This window comes from Gavia stellata, chromosome 28 (genome assembly GCF_030936135.1).
Source record: "Gavia stellata isolate bGavSte3 chromosome 28, bGavSte3.hap2, whole genome shotgun sequence".
NCBI lineage: Eukaryota > Metazoa > Chordata > Aves > Gaviiformes > Gaviidae > Gavia > Gavia stellata.
The window spans coordinates 65,128-85,010 of NC_082621.1; the positions used below are offsets into that span (position 1 = coordinate 65,128).

Below are 19,883 nucleotides of genomic sequence, written 5' to 3' on the forward strand. Positions count from 1 at the left end.
ATTATAAGCATAGATTCAGTTTTGCAGTTTGGAGTGAAATTGCTCTTGGAGTCATTTGCTCTCAGTTACAAGAAGAATCAGCAATAAAAGCATCTAGTGGAGCTTTTGAGCAATGGAAGTAGCCTTATTTGTTGTAGCATCCTCAGTACCCATGACCAAGGTTGATGGAGTGATGCTCCTACTAGCTTTAATGAGTTGCATGTAATTGTAGCGTGGTCTGCATCAGAATGCCAGGGGGATGTAGATTCCTTTGAGGTGTGCTTTTAGAAAGCCCCAGAACATGGCGTCCTCCTGCATGCTCTCTCTATTTCTGTGCATATGGTGTTAATTGGTGCTTTTAGACTTCCATTCTGCAGCATGCTTTTTTCTTTTCTGTCTTTTCAGACCATTACTTAGGCCTTCTAAAACTGTCTGTCTCGAGAAGAGACTAGGGAAGCATCTGCACTCTTCAGCATCAGCTTTATCCAAGATACCATAAGGTTATTATATAACATAATATTTTTCATGTTGTTACTTGCGTAGCAGAATAACTGCAGGACTCTGCTGGAGTCAGGTTAAACTGGACACTTGATAGAAAGATGTACTAGGAATTTACTATTTTTACGTTTTTCTCGCATGCTTGAGCTTAGGTATTATCTTTGCTCATTTCAGGACTGCCTCTGAATCGCAGTCCAGAAAGAAGAAACAGTCGTGTTGATTTAAGTTGAACATTTGTCTCTAAGATTAAGAACAAAGCCATGCCAGTGCTTTCGGAAGACTCAGGTAACTAACCTGCATGCTTTCAACAGACCAGTGACTGAAATCTTAGTGTTTGTGTTTCACACAGGAAATGAAATCAAATTGGAGTTAAATAAAGTAGAATTAAGAAAGTTCAACTAGATTTCTTAGTAATTACCTAAAAGAAAACAAGGAAGGTGGTGTATAAAAGGTGGAAATTAATAAAGTTAGTCAGATTTCAGGAAACCTAGTTTCATAAGAACCCTACAGCACCTGAATATATGCTGGTAGACAGGCTCCTGTGGACAAACTTCAACCTCTCAGTATAACACTGGTTTCTACACATACTTATTAAAGATCAGCCCTTATATCTCTGTTGCTTGCTGTGCCACTTCTTAATATTTTCTGAATAGGTGTTGGTAAGCTTTATTAATATTCTTCCTTTTGACTTAAAAAGCAGTGATTCCATTCAAGGCTTGCTAACCTGCTTCTCCAGTATGCTACCTAGGGTGAAGTCGTATACACTAACAATACTGAGTTTTAAAGCAAAAGTGAATTTGAGTCTCCTGGATGCAAATGCACTCTAAAGTTCATGGAGAGAATAGCCAAAGGAGCAGATTTTAGCACATATGCCCCTTTTTTTTTTGTTTTGTTTTGTTTTGTTTTCCCAGTCATGGTCCACCACAAAAAAACTAATGTTTGTCTGGCCCTGTGCACTGCAAAATTGGGATATTGATGATTTAAGCACTTTTTAGAAAACTAGCCATAAGCTTTGCTTCCCCTGCGGTGGAAATCTACACCGGTCCTTTCCTCCTCTGGTCAGACCTGACTTCTAACAGGTGCCTCAGAGATAGAAAGGGCAGGATAACACTTGTAAGCAAAGTTGCTCGGGAAGTAGAGTTGGTAGCTGTGCAACAAAGGAGGTAGTTCAGTCATTTCGTTTGTCTGCTGTGGCACTCTAATAACTCAAAGTTTGTTAGAGAGCTAGCTGTTCTAGAAACAAAGGGTAATTAACATGAAGGGGGAAACTTCAAAAGTAATGTCTTTAAAAATATGTATTTCTTTGGTAGCTCTTGGTAATGTCTTTAAAAATATGTATTGCTTTGGTAGCTCTTGCCTTAGTATGATATAAGCTGTGTTTGCCACTTAAGAAGGGGGCATTACAAAATGCGTGGAAGATAAGCACAAATCTCTCTGCAAACTTAATGATCACCAAGATGGTACCCAAGTAAATGTAGTTGATGTTAAGTCTGCAATAGAAGGACCCATGGGACATACTATCTACAAAGCTTTTGTTCTGTCTTGAATTTAAATTTAGGATTGCATGAAACTTTGGCCCTTTTGACATCTCAGCTAAGACCTGATTCAAATCATAAAGAGGAAATGGGATTCCTTAGGGATGTCTTCAGTGAAAAGAGTCTCAGCTATCTGATGAAGGTAAAAATTTGTTTATGAACATACACTTGCCTTACAGGTTACTTATTCCCTGTTCCCTTGATTTATCAACCGTTTACTTTGCCAAAGCTTTTTTTTTTTTTTTTAGAATTCTATACTGACCAAAGCATGTATTTATTTAAGCACAAGCATTAAGAACATTTGTTGACAATTAACATACTTTGTTCAGAAAAAACATTTCTGCCTTGAATGCCAAAATGCAGATACTGTGTCCTGTAGCTAAAAAGCTGTGTGAGATGGCTTCATTTTTTCCCTTATGCTGCTGAAGTTTTAACAGATTTTCTGTCTGTCTTTGAAACTAGCATGAGCAAAAAGAAAACTAAAAGACTCCTAAACAAAACAAAAATAACCCCAAGAGAGGTTATTTTTCTGACACTTATCTCAGAAAAATTATATTCCTTAAATATAAAAAAATTCCAGTGTAAGTATATTTAGGAAGTTTTGTATATCTCTGTAGTAATATACCTGAATAATCTTTTTCAGATTCATGAAAAACTCCGTCATTACGAAAGACAGAGTCCAACTCCTGTTTTACATAGTGCAGCAGGATTAGTTGAAGATGTGAGTAAACATTCTTGTCACCTTATTCTCCTATTATTTAAGCCTGCTTTTCTAGCAAGTCAAAGCTTTGCAATTGTGTACATATTTCTCATCTTCCCCAACTGTTTTTTGGAATCTGTTGGCTGGTTTCACTCATGATTGACCAAGGAAATGAGAGCTAAAAAATATCATGTCATTAAATCTTCAGTGAAGACAGACACAGGCAAGTAAATCAGAAGGATGTTATTAATGGCCTTTATAAGGGAGAGGCTGCAAAAAGCATTCAGTCCTTTCTTGACAATAGACTATCACAGCTAAGCATTCAGTCTGAAGGACTTAAATCCATTACAACCCAAGCAGCATTGCTGTTCACATAGAATGGTTTGGGTTGGAAGGATCATCTAGTCTAACTGCCCTGCCATGGGCAGGGCCGCCTTTCACTAGAGCAGGTTGCTCAAAGCCCTGTCCAGCCTGACTTTGAACATTTCCAATGGTGGGGCATCGACAACTTCTCTGGGCAGCCTGTTCCAGCATCTCACCACCCTCATCGTAAAAAAAAAATGCTTCCTTATATCCAATCTAAACCTGCCCTCTTTCAGTTTAAAACTGCTGCCCCTTGTCCTGTCACTACAAGTCTTGGTAAAAAGCTTGTCTCCATCTTTCTTGTAAGCCCACTTTATGTATTAAAAGGCAGCAATAAGGTCTCCCCAGAGTCTTCTCTTCTCCAGGCTGAACAACCCCCAACTGTTTCAGTCTTTCTTCATAGGAGAGGTGTTCCAGCCCTCGGATGATTTTCGTGGTCCTCCTCGGACATGCTCTAACAGGTCCCTGTCTGTCTTGTACTGGGGACCCTGGAAGTGGATGCAGTATTCCAGATGGGGGTTCTCACGGGAACGAAGTAGAGCAGGAGAATCGCCTCCCTTGACCTGCTGGCCATGCTTCTCTTTATGCACTCTGGGATACGATTGGTTTTCTGGGCTGCAAGCACACATTGCCGTCGTATATCTGATTTTTCATCCTCCAGTATCCCCAAGTCCTTCTCCTTAGGGCTGCTCTCAATCCATTCATCCCCCAGTCTATTCACAGAGCAAAGTTGTATCTTAGATTTGTTTGTAGCATGCCACGTGCCTGAAAAAAGTGAAATTTATACTGCCTTTGACAGCTCTTTGCAAGTGGCTTGTGCCTGTTTTCTTCCAAAGTGTAGCAAAGGGCTGTGGAAGGTTTGCGAGCTAGAATTCCTCCCTTTGCCAAGCCAGGAGACCCCACTGCCCCATCTTAACCTGCAGCATACCCCCTCTCTTCTTTCCCACAAATAGCCTACTGCCTCCATAAAAGTTTTGGCACTGCTGCCTGTCAAGTCATACAAAATTACCATCTTCTCAACAGCAGAGGAGAAATTTTATACAGGACTATACGACTTCCCTATCTAGAACCCTTTACAGGGAAAGGAAATCTCTCCTGCCTCAACCCCTTCTCCCTTCCTCCTCCCTCCCCCCCGCTTCTTTCTCCTCCCACCCAACCAGCCTAGTCCAAAAGTCCATTATTTATCTAATCTTTTGTTTGGAAGGCCTGAGACTCCACGGTATATTTTGGTATCCAGGCTTTGCGGGGGAATGAGGGAACTTCTGTTACATGTTCCACACGGGTAATGCTACCTGGTTACAGAGAGAATTCAACGCTTTTTCATAGTATAAGCATGAGTGTTGTTTCACATATCATGGATTTCATATAGAATTTAAAATTTCAGAACTCATTTCTGAAATTATATTGGCAGAATAACTCTTAAAATGTATGTTTAGGGGCTAGGATCCTGATTTCTGATGATGTCTTCCTGCACTATCTAATAAAATAGATGAAAAAGCTTTAATTTTCTTTTAGGATTCATGCACTATTGATTGGGATTATTTTTGATCTGTGCACACTACTTTGAAGGATGATAGAAGTTAGCAAACACTCACCAGAAACACTTGCTTGCAAATACATGATCTTGTTTGGTGGACTCCTTTTATTTTGAGGTTGTTAATTTTTATTTTAAAGGTAATAGAAGAATTGCAGACTGCACCAGTGAATAATGAAGAAAAAGAGCTACTTCAGCTGTTGTCAACACCACATCTCAGGGTAAAAAACACAACAGAGACCTTAACGAAATTCCTTTGCAGAATTCCAATAGAACCTTCTGTAATGGAAAAGTTACATTGGAGAGTCCCTAAGAGAAAGGAAAAACCTAATACAAACTGTAATTCTATTTCACTATGACTTTCCGCACAGGCTTTAGGATGTGAAACAGATTGAGAAGACATAGCGTAGGCCTTTCATGCATAATGCACTATGTTGTCTTCCCTCCCCTTCTTAATATTTTCTGAGCGAGGAGAAAAGAAAATTACCATTTGTCAACTTTTTGCTTTCCATAGTCCACCTCCATTCTGTAAGTTTATATAGGCTGAGCTTTGTTATTGCCTGGATTTACTTTAAATATCAACATATACCAGTATGTAGTTTACATGATGGGTAAGATAATTGCTAAATCTTTTTTTGGGGTGGATTTATGGTGAGAGTGGGAAGAGGGAGGTTTAAATTTGCTGTAATGTTGGAAACGTGAGAACTGGAAACTGTAATATTACCCCATTACATTACTGTTTATTTCCTTCATGCAGGCAATGCTTGTAGTACATGACACGGTAGCACAGAAGAACTTTGACCCAGTCCTTCCACCTCTACCCGATAACTTTGATGATGATTTTGATGAGGAATCAGTGAAAATTGTTCGGCTAGTGAAAAATAAAGAACCCTTGGTACATATAAGATAACCCATCTCTAGTCATGAAACTCTGTAGTGCAAAAGTGTTATTGTGAGTATGGAGGAGATACTTGAAGATATCGTCAAATAGTCTGCAAAAACTAGGACTGGTCTGAAGCTAGTAAAATAACATAAAAAGAAAACTTTGGTAAATACACCTTCACAATTTTGCGTGAGACACTTTATAGGCATGGGTTTATAATGCCAGTTAACGCAGGGCACACGATCTCTGAGGAAACTGTGTATGTTGAAGCAATTACGTTTAGTATACTTATTCTTTTCATATTGTAGCTAACATTCAATGAATTAATACCTTTGTTTGCATGAAAGTCAGTGATGTATGGTAAGAGTATGTTTGATAGCTATATGTAAACATTATATTGACAAGGTCCTAATTTTATACAAATGGAAATGGAAGAATTCAGTTCCTGAGAAAGAACAATTGCGTTGGGGAAGAAATCTGCTAAAGTGCTTTTTGTATATGACAGTAGGTAGTAGAAGGGAGCAGTGACTTAGTGCCTGATTAAAGCTTTATATTGCCAGCAGAGGTAGGAGAAGTAAAAAAAAAAATCTAATTACTTGGCTTTCCTTGCTTTTATATGTATTGTATAAAGATTCAGAAGACACATAGAGCAGGCTTGTTTTAAGAAATTGTGTTCTGCACACTTGAGTGACTTTGATCACCACAGTAATGTAGGTAGTGTAAGCACTCAGCAAAGTCAGCAGAAAGAAAGGTGTGCACACCTTTCCATAGTCACATGACATGGGCACAGGCAAAAGTTGAATAATGGTGAAAATTGTCAAGGAGGAAGACAAAGTTTATAGAACAAATTAATTCCGGTTTAAAAGACACATTAGCTTATGTGTTATTTCACTGCTCACTGTATTGTATTCTAAGCAAATTTCTTACGATGGTTTCTTGGGGGGGGGGGTGTATTATTTCAGGGAGCTACCATCAGAAGAGATGAGCATACAGGAGCTGTGATTGTAGCAAGGATCATGAGAGGTGGTGCAGCTGATCGCAGCGGTAAATTTCTGAAGAAAAGGGGATTTAAAATTGCATTCGTAAACTGTTTTAAGATTTCCAAAATTATGCATGCACCCACGTACTGTATAAACATACCTAGAGTGATAATCTCTAACTAAATTTGATGGTTATTCATTCCAAAACCAGTCCTTTGGACACAGGTGTTTAATATCTGTATAGACTATTTTGTAAAAAAAAGATCACAGCCTGTCGAAATCTTAATAGGCAAATGTTAGATGTTGAGTTTGAACTAGTATGTAGGCTCTCTGTGTAGTTAGTGGAGGGAGATGGACATTGCTGGAGAACAAGTAACCCAAATGAGCTTAAGAATGGGACAGGTCATTGCTGGAATTGCCTTTCTTCCTTATCGACTATAAAGGGAGCCTCATGGTAAGCTCACTTGACAACTGAATTTCAGGTGTCTAATGGCAGGAGAGACTTCTGTGCATAGGCTGTCATTCAGCATGCTTTCAGGATCTACAGGGTTAATTCATGCAGTATTTGACCTTCCATTTTCTAGAAGGTGATCATCCAGATTTTATTAAATAAGCTGAATTGGCTTTATATGCACTTTTTTGATATACAAGTAATGCAATCCCAAAATTAATGGATTACTGTGATGAAAAAATATTAGCTAATTACAGCTTTCTTCCTGATGGTTACCATTCTTCAAATTAGTGTAATCTGATAAATGTAATGTGACATGACAAGAGCATGCACTTAGCATTCTGTGTTTCATCAGTAATCAAATTAATTAGATATGTTTTTCTCTAAAACAGCTGCTAGGAAAAAAATGCCAACAGAGATGGGAGATGTAGGTCTAAGCTTCAGAAGAAAGAAAAGAATGGGTTTTTTACCTTCAATCTAGTATCTTGGTTTATTCAGTGTATCATGTTGTTTTCTGTTTGCTTTACTGAGAAATACTTTTATGTCAGTTAACAGTAGTTATATAACACAAGTACGACATTTCTTACTGAACTGGATAAACAAACCTAAAACTTGTAAGAGCCTCTTCAAGGCTTGTTAAAAAGAATTAGTCCAACATTCTTTCTGGGACTGTGTAGTGTTGATCCGTCAGTTGACGGCTATGTCGTTCCTGCCTTTATAGTCAGCAGCGTGTCTCCTAACTCTACAAGATTTAATTATCCTCATGAAACTATTCCAGTTTTGCATTCTTAGTGCTGATCCAAATATAGAGGCAGTGATTTTCCAGAGTATCTTGCCACATGTTCTCTGTCTCCACGCTGGTCTGCTGTGAGACTCTGCTGCACGAAAAAAAATGCCACATGGAATAAGGGCGGGAGACTTCAGAGCACATTGCCAACAGAGGCACTTGGCTCTGGTGGGAAATCCATTAAGCTGGGGGAGGGAGGAGAGGAGGTATGTGCTGTTGACTTAGGTCGGACATCAGAGGAGTTGTGCTTTCCAGTCTGTAGACTTATTTTAATTTACTTACCATCTTTTCAGGTCTTGTCCATGTTGGAGATGAGCTAAGAGAAGTCAATGGTATTACTGTGCTTCACAAACGACCAGAAGAAATAAGTCAGATTTTGGTCTGCACCTGTTTTCATTTCAAGATCTTTTCTGTTGAGTGATCTAGTAATTACAATAGTTGATGAAATTTAACCATGCGTTTAAAATATGTATAGAGCTAAAAGATGCAGTTCCTGCTTGTCTTTGCATTAAGCGTTTTTCTTCTCCCAGTGGATTAGCCTTCTCCTTTTGACTTCAGAAACCTCTGCGAACTGAATCGGTACCAAGTAAGATGATACAAATAGAAAGTTACGTGTTTCTCTGTCAAGAACTTTGCTTTCATGCTTTGTTTATGACAAGCAAATTAAAAGTGCATTCCTAGAAGATAAGCAGTTTATTCATAATACGGTACGTTAGGAAGCTGAAGAAAGTCTCGGCTGTGTGTCTAATAGAGCTGTCAGTCTGTTCTTTACCAGCAGATTCCTTGTAACATTAGCAAATTCTTGCTTCAAGCTTCGCTAACATTAATGCCCACAAATCTTGGCAACGCTTTCTAAACCTCCACATCTGTGGTCAGCCTGCTGCGTTGCAGAAAGTGTCATAGCTCTTACACTTATTTGTCTCTGACTCCCCTCTTGTGACTTGGTTCCCCCTTGTCTTGGTGTGGAGTGGAGTTAGGGACACAGTAAGAAGAATGGCAGCACTAGGAGACTGAAGTATCTGGCATCGGTTCCATCACCTAATTTAAATTTAGATCAAAATAATTCTCAATAAGGAGAATGACTGCTTTTAACTTGGGCCGGGAGGATCAAAATAGTGTTTTGAAATACTGTGTGAAGTTTTATTTGTGGGGACCCTGGGATGCTATTGATCTGTTCCGTTTTAAATGCCTGCAATGTAATATTTCCTTTTCACTGTTTATTTTTTGAGGAAGAGCTACAAATGTTTGTCCAAGCTGATTGTCCGGGTTTCCTTTTTAATTGGTGCAGAATAGCAGGCTTCCCTAGGATGCAGTTCATCTCATCCAAAATAAGGCCTCTAAAATAGATCACATAAACCTATTCTAGATTTCCAAAGCACCTAGAAGTGTTCTTTAATTTACTGTAACTAATAATTGAAATTTACTAGCAAAGATTTCTAGAGTGAAAGTAGATGTTTATTTTGTAGATGTTTACATTTCACCCTAATCAGTTAGCCACTATGTGGGAAAATACAGCAATATTTTTTCAAAGGAGCACTTTAAAATGGTAAAATGTAAAAATGTAAAAACTTAAGTTAGTGTTGTACTAAATACCACAGAAGTATTTAATGCCCTGTGAACTGTAATCCAGAAATGAACACAGGTGCTAAAAGCAAATGAAGGAATTTTAATGCAGGTCTTAATATGTTCTAGCCAAGTAGTTACTGTGGACGTCTCCATGGGGAAGACACTCTTGTGCAGGATTCATGGAACATCATGATAGTCTTTGTAAGGAAGTTAAATAGTGGATTAGCTTGGCCTATTAAAGTACTGAGAAGAAGAGACAGACACTAGCTCCTAAACTGGAACTTGAATAGTCTGCATTGTGTCCTAGTCCTGCTTTCAAAATAAAAACCATTTCTCTCCTTCTCAGGCTCAGTCTCAGGGATCAATAACATTAAAAATAATTCCAGCCATCAAAGAAGAAGATCGTCTAAAAGACAGCAAGGTACTCAACTTAGTGAAATACTGAAGCATGCGTTTCCGTATTTATACAATGCTGGTATCTCTGTAAATGCAGGATTCCTGCTGTTTCAGTGAGGCGTGTCACAGACCCATAATTGAACTAAAAAGAGCAGTTTCTTGTTGTAAAATGCAGTGCCCTTTTATTCAGTAGAATTACTTAGATGACTCCTGTCGTCTTCATCATCTTGGCACACGTTCTTTCATAGCATTTCTGAAATCTAGCCTCTTCTTTTTGTTCACGTAATTAAAATATTGGTGATCCTGCCAATCTCCTCTTACCATGACAGCTGCTATCTGTCCATTATCTCTAGGCATTTTGCCACTCACTTGAGTCAAAACAGACCTATTTGCAAACAGAGCTGCATTCATCGTTTGACCCCATTAGCTCACTGCAAACATCAACACACCTCTCTGAGTGCTTCATTTGTCCTCCTTGATCAGCAATGACTTGCTGTTCGACTGCTCCCTTATAGGATTCCTTTGTCAATCTCTATTTCTATTTCCCTGCTCTCACTTGCCGGATTTTTCCTTGAAGCCCCGCAAATCACTTTTAAAAGTAGTTCTGCTGTGATGTGTTAAATAGTGGTAAGATGCAAAGCCAAAGTTAAATAGTAGATCTTGATGCATTGAAGGAACATTTTAAGGACAGTCTTTATAATGGGGTAACTTTACCATAAATCCCTTTTTATCGTTTTCTCCCTCCCCTTAATTTTCTTTATTTGTTTGTGGCATTTAGTACTTACGTAGACTGTGAACTGTGTTTTTTGGGACTTTGAGTCTCATGTTCCACAATGACAATACCTAATGACTGGGTATGTGCTTGAAAGTTAGTTTATTTTTCTGCATGAGAAGTCAAAATACAGATGCAGCTTGCTAGGTTTCGGTACTTTTGAGTACCGTAAAACATAAAGGAGAGATCAAGAGTATATGTAGTTAGCAGTGTAAAAGCATTGGGGAAGCCTTTTAAAGGCAGTTTGAAATTCCAAATAGGACAAGAAGAAAGAATGTGATACTTTCTTTTAAAGGTGTTTATGAGGGCGCTTTTCTGCTATAATCCCAAAGAAGACAGAGCCATTCCCTGCCAGGAGGCTGGGCTGCCATTTAAGAGACGACACGTCCTAGAAGTTGTAAGCCAAGATGATCCCACATGGTGGCAAGCAAAGCGTGTTGGAGATACCAACCTCAGAGCAGGCTTAATCCCCTCAAAACAGTTCCAAGAAAGGTTTGTCAATGAAGATTACAGAATTTTTTTCACACGTATAGTGTCACACTGATTTTACGCTGCTTTTTTTTCACAGGAAATGAAGGGCAAGAAAAGGAAAGGAAATAGAAAAAAAATCACATTGATACAATTAACATGCTACTGATTTCTGTGCTCTGATGTATGAAAGCCTAAAATGTTTTAGAATCTTCTCTCTCAGTCACTTATCAGTAGCAATCTGGGACCGTCACAGTTTTAAAGAAAAAGTCTTTTAAGGAAAAGCTCTATTTCATTCTTTATTTTCAATGCTATATGTATAACATGCTATAAATTCTTTATAATTCTGATCTTACATGGCTAAAATATTATTTTCTATTTAGACGACTGACTTACAGAAGAACAATAGGCACTCTGCAGAATCCCAGAACTGTGAAGAAACCACTATGTAAGTCTGTTCTGTTCCTTCAGTGATGTCTTAGTTGATACCAACTTCTCAGTAATTTTCTGTTAATGACGTGTTTGACTATGTTTTTGCATAATCTGCCATTGATTGATTGATTTGCATGGATACAAGCTACTACATGATAGGATTTAGGTTTGAGCTTTATCCAGTGTTGCTAGTGCCTATGGTTTTCAAAAAACATGGCAGTCCCTCTCTTCCTGCTTTCAAGAACGTGAGGCCTTACACATCGTTTAGATGCTGTAAAATTTGCTAGTGTTCACATTTTTTTCTACAGTTTGAAACCTGAAAGCTGCAGAAGTAACCCAATGCGTACTTCTTGAAATTCTTCCGTAAGAAGTACATGACATCACTCTAAGCTCATATGAAAATAAACTGTAGCTTTAAGGAGGATAAAAATCACTGGAGCTGGCAATACCATCTGCATTTCAGGCTTAGCATTACAGAGCAGATCTTAAGTAGGCTTTAAAGTGATTCTTGTTTACAGCTTTGAAGCTTCTGTCAGTGAATTATTCACACAAAACCTGCTGCTTGTAATGGAATTGCTAGTCAGTGATGAAAGGCAGAAGACATTCTGTAGTATCCCAGAATACACTATTTCCGTTGCTCTTGGGTATTTCAGCACAGCTGTTATTGATGTGGGGCAGCTCTGTGACTGTGTGACGCTAGACATTATACTAGGAGTGCTACCCCATGTAGACTAGGAATCTGGAAATTGTCCATCTTCAGTGATATAAGTGAACTTCTGACACATGGTGCATGGCACATCTCATGAAGAGATACAGGTATTCTTACAGAGATACGGGTATTCTTATGCTACGAAGAGGAGGGGAGATGCTCAACCAAATTATAAAATAGCATTACTCATTTAAATGAAGCTTTTCCAAATTCATTTCCATTACGTTCAATGTTAGGAGGCATGTAATGAGGATTACTACTTAAGCTGTTTGTCAGACGTTCTCGATACAATTAAGCTGATAACTGGTCATAGTACTAAATTTTAGCCAAAAAAAAGTCTTAATCAGTTGATAAGGGTACATTACTGCATTATTTTTTTTAAGATAGAAAAGCCTGTTAAGCAAATCAGACCAAAAGAACTGTCCTTTCCATTCCCTCTGAATTTTACTAAATCATTTGCCAGTCTTTTAATATCCTACCAACTCTGCCTTTCATGCTAACTACAGATGATCAGTCTTCTGATAAAGGTAGGTACTCTCCTAACTAATTTTCTGTCTGAATACAAACAACCAATGCATTTTTCTAAAATACTTGCTAAGCCCCCAAGCAAAGGGAATAGTATATACAGCTTGTTCCTATAGCGGTTTCTTCCTGTGTTAAAATAATAACTAGCTTAATTTGGATTGATGGCTTAGGTAATGATAACTTCCAAATTTACAGAGATGTAAAATTCTCTTGTGCAACATCAACATCAAGGATTTTTTAAAATATAAACCCCTAGCCAAGGCAAATATTTTTTGTATCATTAATATTTGTGTTAGAAAAGTGTGGGCACATAATGCAAGATATAAAACTTCTCCTTCCCTCATCAGGGAGCCAGACTCGTATCGCAGGCACTGTTTAAGATATCTCATTCCTCCCCTCTCACTCTCTTCTCCCCTGCGCCCTTACCCTCCCCACCCCCCCCGCTTTTTAATTTACAGAAGACTGTGACTGTGAAGGATATTTCAACGGACAGTATATCGGTGAGAAACCAAAGTCCCTTTCCTTTTCCCTAACACACACCTGAAAAAAAAAAAACCACACCACAAAACCCCACCCCACATTAAAAAAGAAAAACTAGCTTATTTACATTAGAGTTAATTTCCCATACATTCATAAAGTAGACTATCTCTGTGCAGGGGCATAACTGGCCTTTGGCATAGCCAACACTTGGCAACTCAAGGTGATATAAGGGGGGGGGGGTTATTATAGATTGGGTGCTTGGTTTTCTATCTGATATGCAAATTTGTCATCTATAAGGTTAGCATATGCACACTGGTTGGATTATTAAAAAAAATTGTGAGAGTAAATGGTGTTCAAAGACAGAGTAACTTCTAGCTGAACAAGCTTGAAAATTTAGGTAAGGGGAGATATGGTTTAATATAGCTTTTGATTTCCTCTGCAGCTGGCTTACGCAGGAGCTTTAGATTAAGTCGTAAAGATAAGGAGAACAATCTGAACGAAGGAAAGCAAGCAGAGCAGGCAGACGCAGCAGAGTTCCTAACGTACGAAGAAGTCACAAAATATCAGCAGCAGCCTGGTGAACAGCAGAGGCTGGTGGTTTTGATTGGTAAGATACACAATTGGTTGAAAATTTGTCACGTATCTCCCTCTTCCCTTATCCCCTGCACTCCAAGAGGCTTTCTTTAGGTGTTTAGGTTTGGTTTTTGTGGTTCTGGTGGGTTTCTTTAAATAGGTTTTTCTGGTTTTGGTCAGAAGTTGTTCTCGTCTTTTAAACAACATTTAAAAAAAAACCCCAAAACAAAAACCGAAAAAACAACGAAACTCACCGAATTCTTCTAAAAATAATGATGCAGGACCATTTCTTATTTTTTCTGATTCACTTTCCATTGGGTCTCACTCAAACATGCATACTTACACTGTCAGAACAACTGATGAAAAGGTAGATGTTAGAATTATCTAACAAAATTTTGCATGCAATTTTAAATCGGTGCGCTTAACAGCTTTGTGTTAAGCCAGTTTCCTAGGATATCATAGAAATCAAAGGTATCTCATAAAACTGACTGCTAAGATTACAGATTTTCTGACTTAGTGCCTGACAAATATTTGTTCAACAGCTGTTCAAGGATTCAGTCTGTTCCTGATACTCTTCAAAGCAGAATGTGGTGGGTCATGACATCTCTCACGTACAGGTTTCTTCAAGCACACTCCTGTATCATATTATTTGTGCGAAATTGATATTATTTATTCTCTTTGCAGTATTTCATTCCACACAGAAATCTATCAGTAAGTTCTATTTTATTAGGTTGTTTGGGGGCCAAATTAAGCGAGCTCAAGCAGAAGGTTGTGTCAGAGAATCCACAGGAGTATGGTGTTGCAGTTCCACGTGAGTAAAATTTACTGACTTGTGTGTCGCCACTTCATTCCATAAATGCTGTCTAACAGTGTAGTGCTAGCTGCATTGATGAATGGTAATTTGTGTTTTGACTATTGATTATATGCATATTTCAGAAGTACTTCAAATTATTTTTCTCATTGTAATATACCATGTTTCTCCTTAATAGCTGAATAGATCACTACATAACTTGGCACATACGCACTTTGGAATTCTGTCAGCTCAGTTTATTTTTTTTTTTTTAGTTGTGTTTTTCCAAATGAACAGATTGCATTTTCTCAGTGTCCATTAAAAAAATTAGAAACTGAATACAGGAAGAAAAAATGAGATTGTAAATTGCAAAAAGAACTAGTGTGGAAAAACTAGTTATCTTAAGATTCAACCAAACATTACGCGTGTTTAAGAGGATGATTTTTCTTCAGAGTATCATACCAGCTAACGTTTAAAAAAAAAAAAAAAGTAGACAGCAGTAAACCAAGTGGAAATTTGTACAAGATCTTAAATTGTTGATTAGTGTATCTAGGCTGTTCAAACAAGCCAGTCACCGTGATAGAGAAATGAGTGATTCTGCTGCATGGGTTTGTGGCTAGAGTTACACTGAAATTTTTTTGCTGGATTATTTTCTAAAAAAAAAAAAATCAGACACAAAAAAAATAATCCATCAATATTTGTATTCCCCAGCAAGATACTTTTGCAAACCGAAAAATTAACATTGAGGGCACTGTTTATATGTTACTTATGATTTTCAATAAACGTCTGTCAGGCAAACATCCAATGGGTTAGCAGTAGAATTCATATGGGTAATTTTTACTTCAATTTAAACACGTACACAAAAAAAATAGCAGACATAACTTTTATGGCCAGGCATAGATTTGTAGAATGATCACCAAAGCTTCTCCTACAGTAATAACCATTATTAAAAGAAATTACAACATCAAAGGTAAAGGACACACATCATTATGTAAGTTTCACAGTAGCATGGGAGAACAGCCAGGGATATTCTTACTCTAAATTCAGAAGCAGTATAATAGGACTTTATAATTTTCTAAGTGTCAAAGAAAATGACAGTCCAGTATTCCAAACAGTTAAGAGATACTGTTTTCCATAGGGTATACTCTACTGCTTCTACGAGGTATAAGAAGTTTGCCTCCTAATTTTTGTGTTAACCTGCTTGGGAGCAAAACAACTTCATTTTTGGTCTTGTATTTTTTGAGATTGAGTTTAAAACGAAATTACAATGTTTGATTTATATTTGATATTAATTTGAATTTGCCAGTGTGTAACTACCTTGTTTGAGGTCATAAAAACGTGATGAACTAAACAGAGAAAATACAGTTGTTTGCAAAGACTGATCTGTCTCCCGTGTCTTGCTTTCATTCTCTTCTAGATACAACCAGGTCAAAGAAAAGTCATGAGAAAGAAGGAGTGGAATACAATTTTGTCTCTAAGCAATCATTTGAGACAGATGTGCAGCAAAACAAGTGAGTCAATTTTAAAATACTGCCATAATTGACTGTATTTCAAAAATACTGCTAGTTAAATCTTACATCATACAACTACCAAAATCAGGTGTAAAGTTGGACTACCTGTATTAGAAGGGTTCAGCTTTCCAAGTAAAAAGCTCTTTATTCAGGCTGGACTGTTAGCATGAACTCAGAAATTTAGTAAGAAACCATTTAGAAACAACATAGGATGAGTAGGAGGATCATAAGTTAGAATCTAAGCCTGCATATAATAAGTAATATAATTGGCCAGAATTGAATCTGGTGAAAGTAACAGATGTGTAGTCAGGCCTACTTATTCTTCATTTAATATGATGGGTAACAAGTTTTATTCACAAGTCTACTTCAAAGTGTGTTGTAGACTGAATCCGTGGATATAAAGGACTTCCTGTAAGATTGTGTTTCCTGAAAGTACAGGTTTTTGGCTAGTCTCGCAGAAGATGGAAGAATTGGAGTCCATTTCCTTGCCAGATTTGTTCTGTTTTCTGTGAAAAACATCCTCTTTCATCTATTAAGCTTGAACATCAGTCAACTGAATGAATGCAGCTTCTTTCCCTATTTGTCAGTAGTGCTGATTAGCTATTAGTGACATGTGAAGAAGACTATTGCTACTAAGCAACCAGAAGGGGGGGCGGGGGAAAAAGGGAAAAAATAAACACACACACACACACACACACACCCATTTGACTCCTGTGACTTCAGGAAACAGCTATCAAATGTTGTTGTAAGTTAAATATTCTTTGTGGATGGTATTTAAAAATGTATTGACTTTCTAGATTTGTGGAACATGGAGAATATAAAGAAAATCTGTATGGTACAAGTCTTGAGGCAATCCGGTCCGTGATGGCCAAAAAGAAGGTTTGTTTGGTGGATGTAGTACCTGAAGTAAGTTCTGCAGCTTATCTCAAAGAAAGCAAGTATTTCTTACTAGGCTGCCAGCCTAAGTAACTGATGTTGTTCACCATTTGTGGCTACTTGTTCTGCAAAGAACAATGATGCTCTCAGGACTTGTGTTTCTAACAGGTGGCCTGACTGCTACCTAAGCAGAATAGGGCTCCTCAGAAAGCAGTGTGGCGTTTACAGTTCCTAGATGTCTAGTTGATACAGCCTAGATGACACTTCAGCAGTTCTCACTGTGGGATTTTTCCCTTGCTGTAGGAGAAATGTGCATCACTGTCCTAGCCTGCTTAAGTCCTAGAGAGACTACTTAAGAGCATTGATGGGTTTTTCATTCTTGTTCCTTCCTATTGCCTCTGAAGCGTTACTAGCATTGTAACCAGCACCAGTATACCTGCTCTTAAGCCCTCCATACTGGCAGTTAATCTTTGAAATTTTGATTCAGATTTTGTAACTGGGCTAGGAAAAGACTTTTAATACTACCTCAGATGAATTCCAGGTTTAAAATTTCCAGTGTTTGGCCTCTTAAGCAAAGCAAACCATAACTTGCCTGTCAAGTCAATTTTTTTTATACTTTTCTCAGTATCTGGTATTGCAATGCATAGCAAGGCAGGTATGCAGTTAAACCATGCTTTGGGAAGTTCATGTGCCCTTGTAAGCTAGCCAGGACACTGACATTAACCTTTCTTTTGAAGAGCAAGAGACTACTTCACACCATAGCATGTACTAGTGAAACTCTTGAAGCCAGTTTGAGTAGATCATTGACATATAACAAATAAAAAATTTAAAAATGATGTAACAAAAACCGTATGTTCACAGGCAGTAAAGCACTTGAGGACTCCTGAGTTTAAGCCTTATGTTATCTTTGTGAAGCCTCTCATTCCAGAAAAGAAAAAACATGTCCTAAAATCTCCTGTGTCAGAAGAAATCTCAGCCCCCCTTGTAAGTATTCTAACCTTAATCTCCTTTTCTAGACATGAAAGAAGTATTTGGACTAGCATTTCTATGATATGGAAGAGCTGCTCTTCCATGACAGCGAGAATGCGGTGCTAAGTGGGCCCTGTGCACATACAGCCTTTCAACTGTAACTTTAGAATGAGATTTTTGACTCCCTTAAAACTTAACTATATAAGTAATGCAAAGCAAAGTGCACATCTTCCGTGTGGATCTGTGTACATCACTCGAGGCTGCAGCAGGGGAAGCTGCTACTGAACTCGGATAAACTAGTAATTTTACATTTCTGATGAGCAGCCCCATCAAATAGTTAAGGGCAGCCACCTACTCCTGATACCTCCAGTGTGACACCCACCCAGGCTGTTAATTGGGTACACACAAAATGCAGCATGTGGATGTCTTACAAGGACCAAACCTAGACCAACTGCAAATTGGTGATATGTAAATGTGAACAGAAATACTGAGAGTGCATAATGTCATTACTTGGGGTAACCTCAACTTGAATTTATATGTAACAGAACTTAGTTCACTTGGTGAGGTTTTCATGTAAGCCCTTAAATTATTGAACTTGGGGACAGTGGGTCCAGCATTCCTTTTTAACTTTGGAGGAGTATGATTTCCAGGTGTTAGGTTAGGTAGGGACTCTAACTTCATAAAATGCAGTGTTACCATCTTACATCCCTCCTGTAACATGTTTTTTTCCCCTTCCTTATCACCTCTTGCATTTTTGAAACAGCCTACCACATTCCAGCAGTAGCATACCACTCCTTGAGCTCAGCTGTAATATCTTACGTACCCTTTCCTAATGGTAGTAGCTCTTGTTTCATTTCCTTTCGGAGTAATGACTTGTTGTGCTAATATACTTTAAAATGCTAGTAATTAAAAAGACATGCTGTAAATTTCATACCATCTTCTCATGTTGATCAGCAGGATGAAGAACAGCAGGAAATTATTAATTCAGCAGCATTCATTGAAGAGCAGTATGGCCATTTAATTGACACCGTACTGGTGAAGGAAGATCTCCAGAGTGCATGTTATCAGCTGAAAACTGTGCTAGAGAAACTAAACAAGGATTCATTTTGGGTGCCAGTCAACTGGGTTAGGTCATAGCTTGTTATCATCTGATTAAGGGAAAGATTATATAAAAACGTCTTGTAAATATATGGATTAGACAAGTGAAATATGTCAAATTCACTTCAAAACTGCTGGACTACCTAGAAGGTAATACATAAAGACTGTAAGAGACAAACTAAACAAGGTCAGAAGCTGACACTGCCTTCCTGAATCAAAATCTTGAATAGCAGTGTCATTTAAAAGTGAATACTCAAGACTAAACAGATCAGTAAAAGATTGGTGTGACTTTCAGACTGTAAGTAGTGTGTTTTGTACAGTAAAGTTTCACAGAGGGTCCCACACTTCCAAAGCATCTAAGTAGTGCTAGGACACTAACCAGCTGGAATTTTCATCTTTTGGCCACAAATTTTGTGGCTAGAGTTAAAGCATCTGAACAAGGTATGTTTCAGGAACCAGTCTGCCTACAGAACAAGCTACTTCAGCTAGGTTCTTTGGAGAGTGCTTACACCATGTCAATTACTCAAACGTTCAACTGGCTGACAGGCCAGCAAAACACGTTTCCCTTCACTCAGGATGTTTAGCTGCAAATCCCTTCTGATTAGACACTAAAACTAGGCCAGTTATATATTTTAGTGGCTGAGAGGGGGGGTTTGTTTTTTTACATCCATCCCACATTTCCCAGTGCTTCCAAGTTGTCTTGCACAGGTATGAGTCTGCTCATCCATAGCTTATGCCCACTTCCCCAGCCTCTTCTTACAGATACAGGACAAATGTTAAACAACCTGTGAACACACCTGTGTGACTAGCCAGCTCATAAACCAGACACATTTTTTTAGTCTACATGAAAATAACTGCATATGATTTAAAATAGGCCTTTTAAGCAGCTTATTTTCTACAAGACATCTTTGCAAATGCTACCTGATGCACTACCACCTTGACACCAACATAGCAGCTCCAAGAAAGGACACTAAAAGGATAAGGCTGAAGTACTAAGTAGCTGAGCTG

The 19,883-nt window shown here is 38.1% G+C and overlaps 1 protein-coding gene across 1 annotated transcript; it reads left to right on the forward strand.

Moving 5' to 3' along the window:
- The first annotated feature begins 453 nt into the window (after positions 1 to 453).
- Positions 454 to 19,542, forward strand: MPP3 (MAGUK p55 scaffold protein 3). Its single transcript, XM_059830304.1, has 19 exons — positions 454 to 479; positions 652 to 762; positions 2,036 to 2,154; positions 2,656 to 2,733; positions 4,750 to 4,830; positions 5,367 to 5,504; positions 6,455 to 6,536; positions 8,004 to 8,089; positions 9,623 to 9,697; positions 10,740 to 10,936; positions 11,296 to 11,360; positions 12,560 to 12,580; positions 13,037 to 13,078; positions 13,501 to 13,665; positions 14,362 to 14,442; positions 15,839 to 15,932; positions 16,730 to 16,838; positions 17,670 to 17,792; positions 18,735 to 19,542. The coding sequence occupies exons 2-19, from the start codon at positions 738 to 740 to the stop codon at positions 18,912 to 18,914; spliced, it is 1,761 nt and encodes a 586-aa protein (XP_059686287.1). The 5' UTR covers positions 454 to 479; positions 652 to 737; the 3' UTR covers positions 18,915 to 19,542.
- Positions 19,543 to 19,883: the final 341 nt, after the last annotated feature.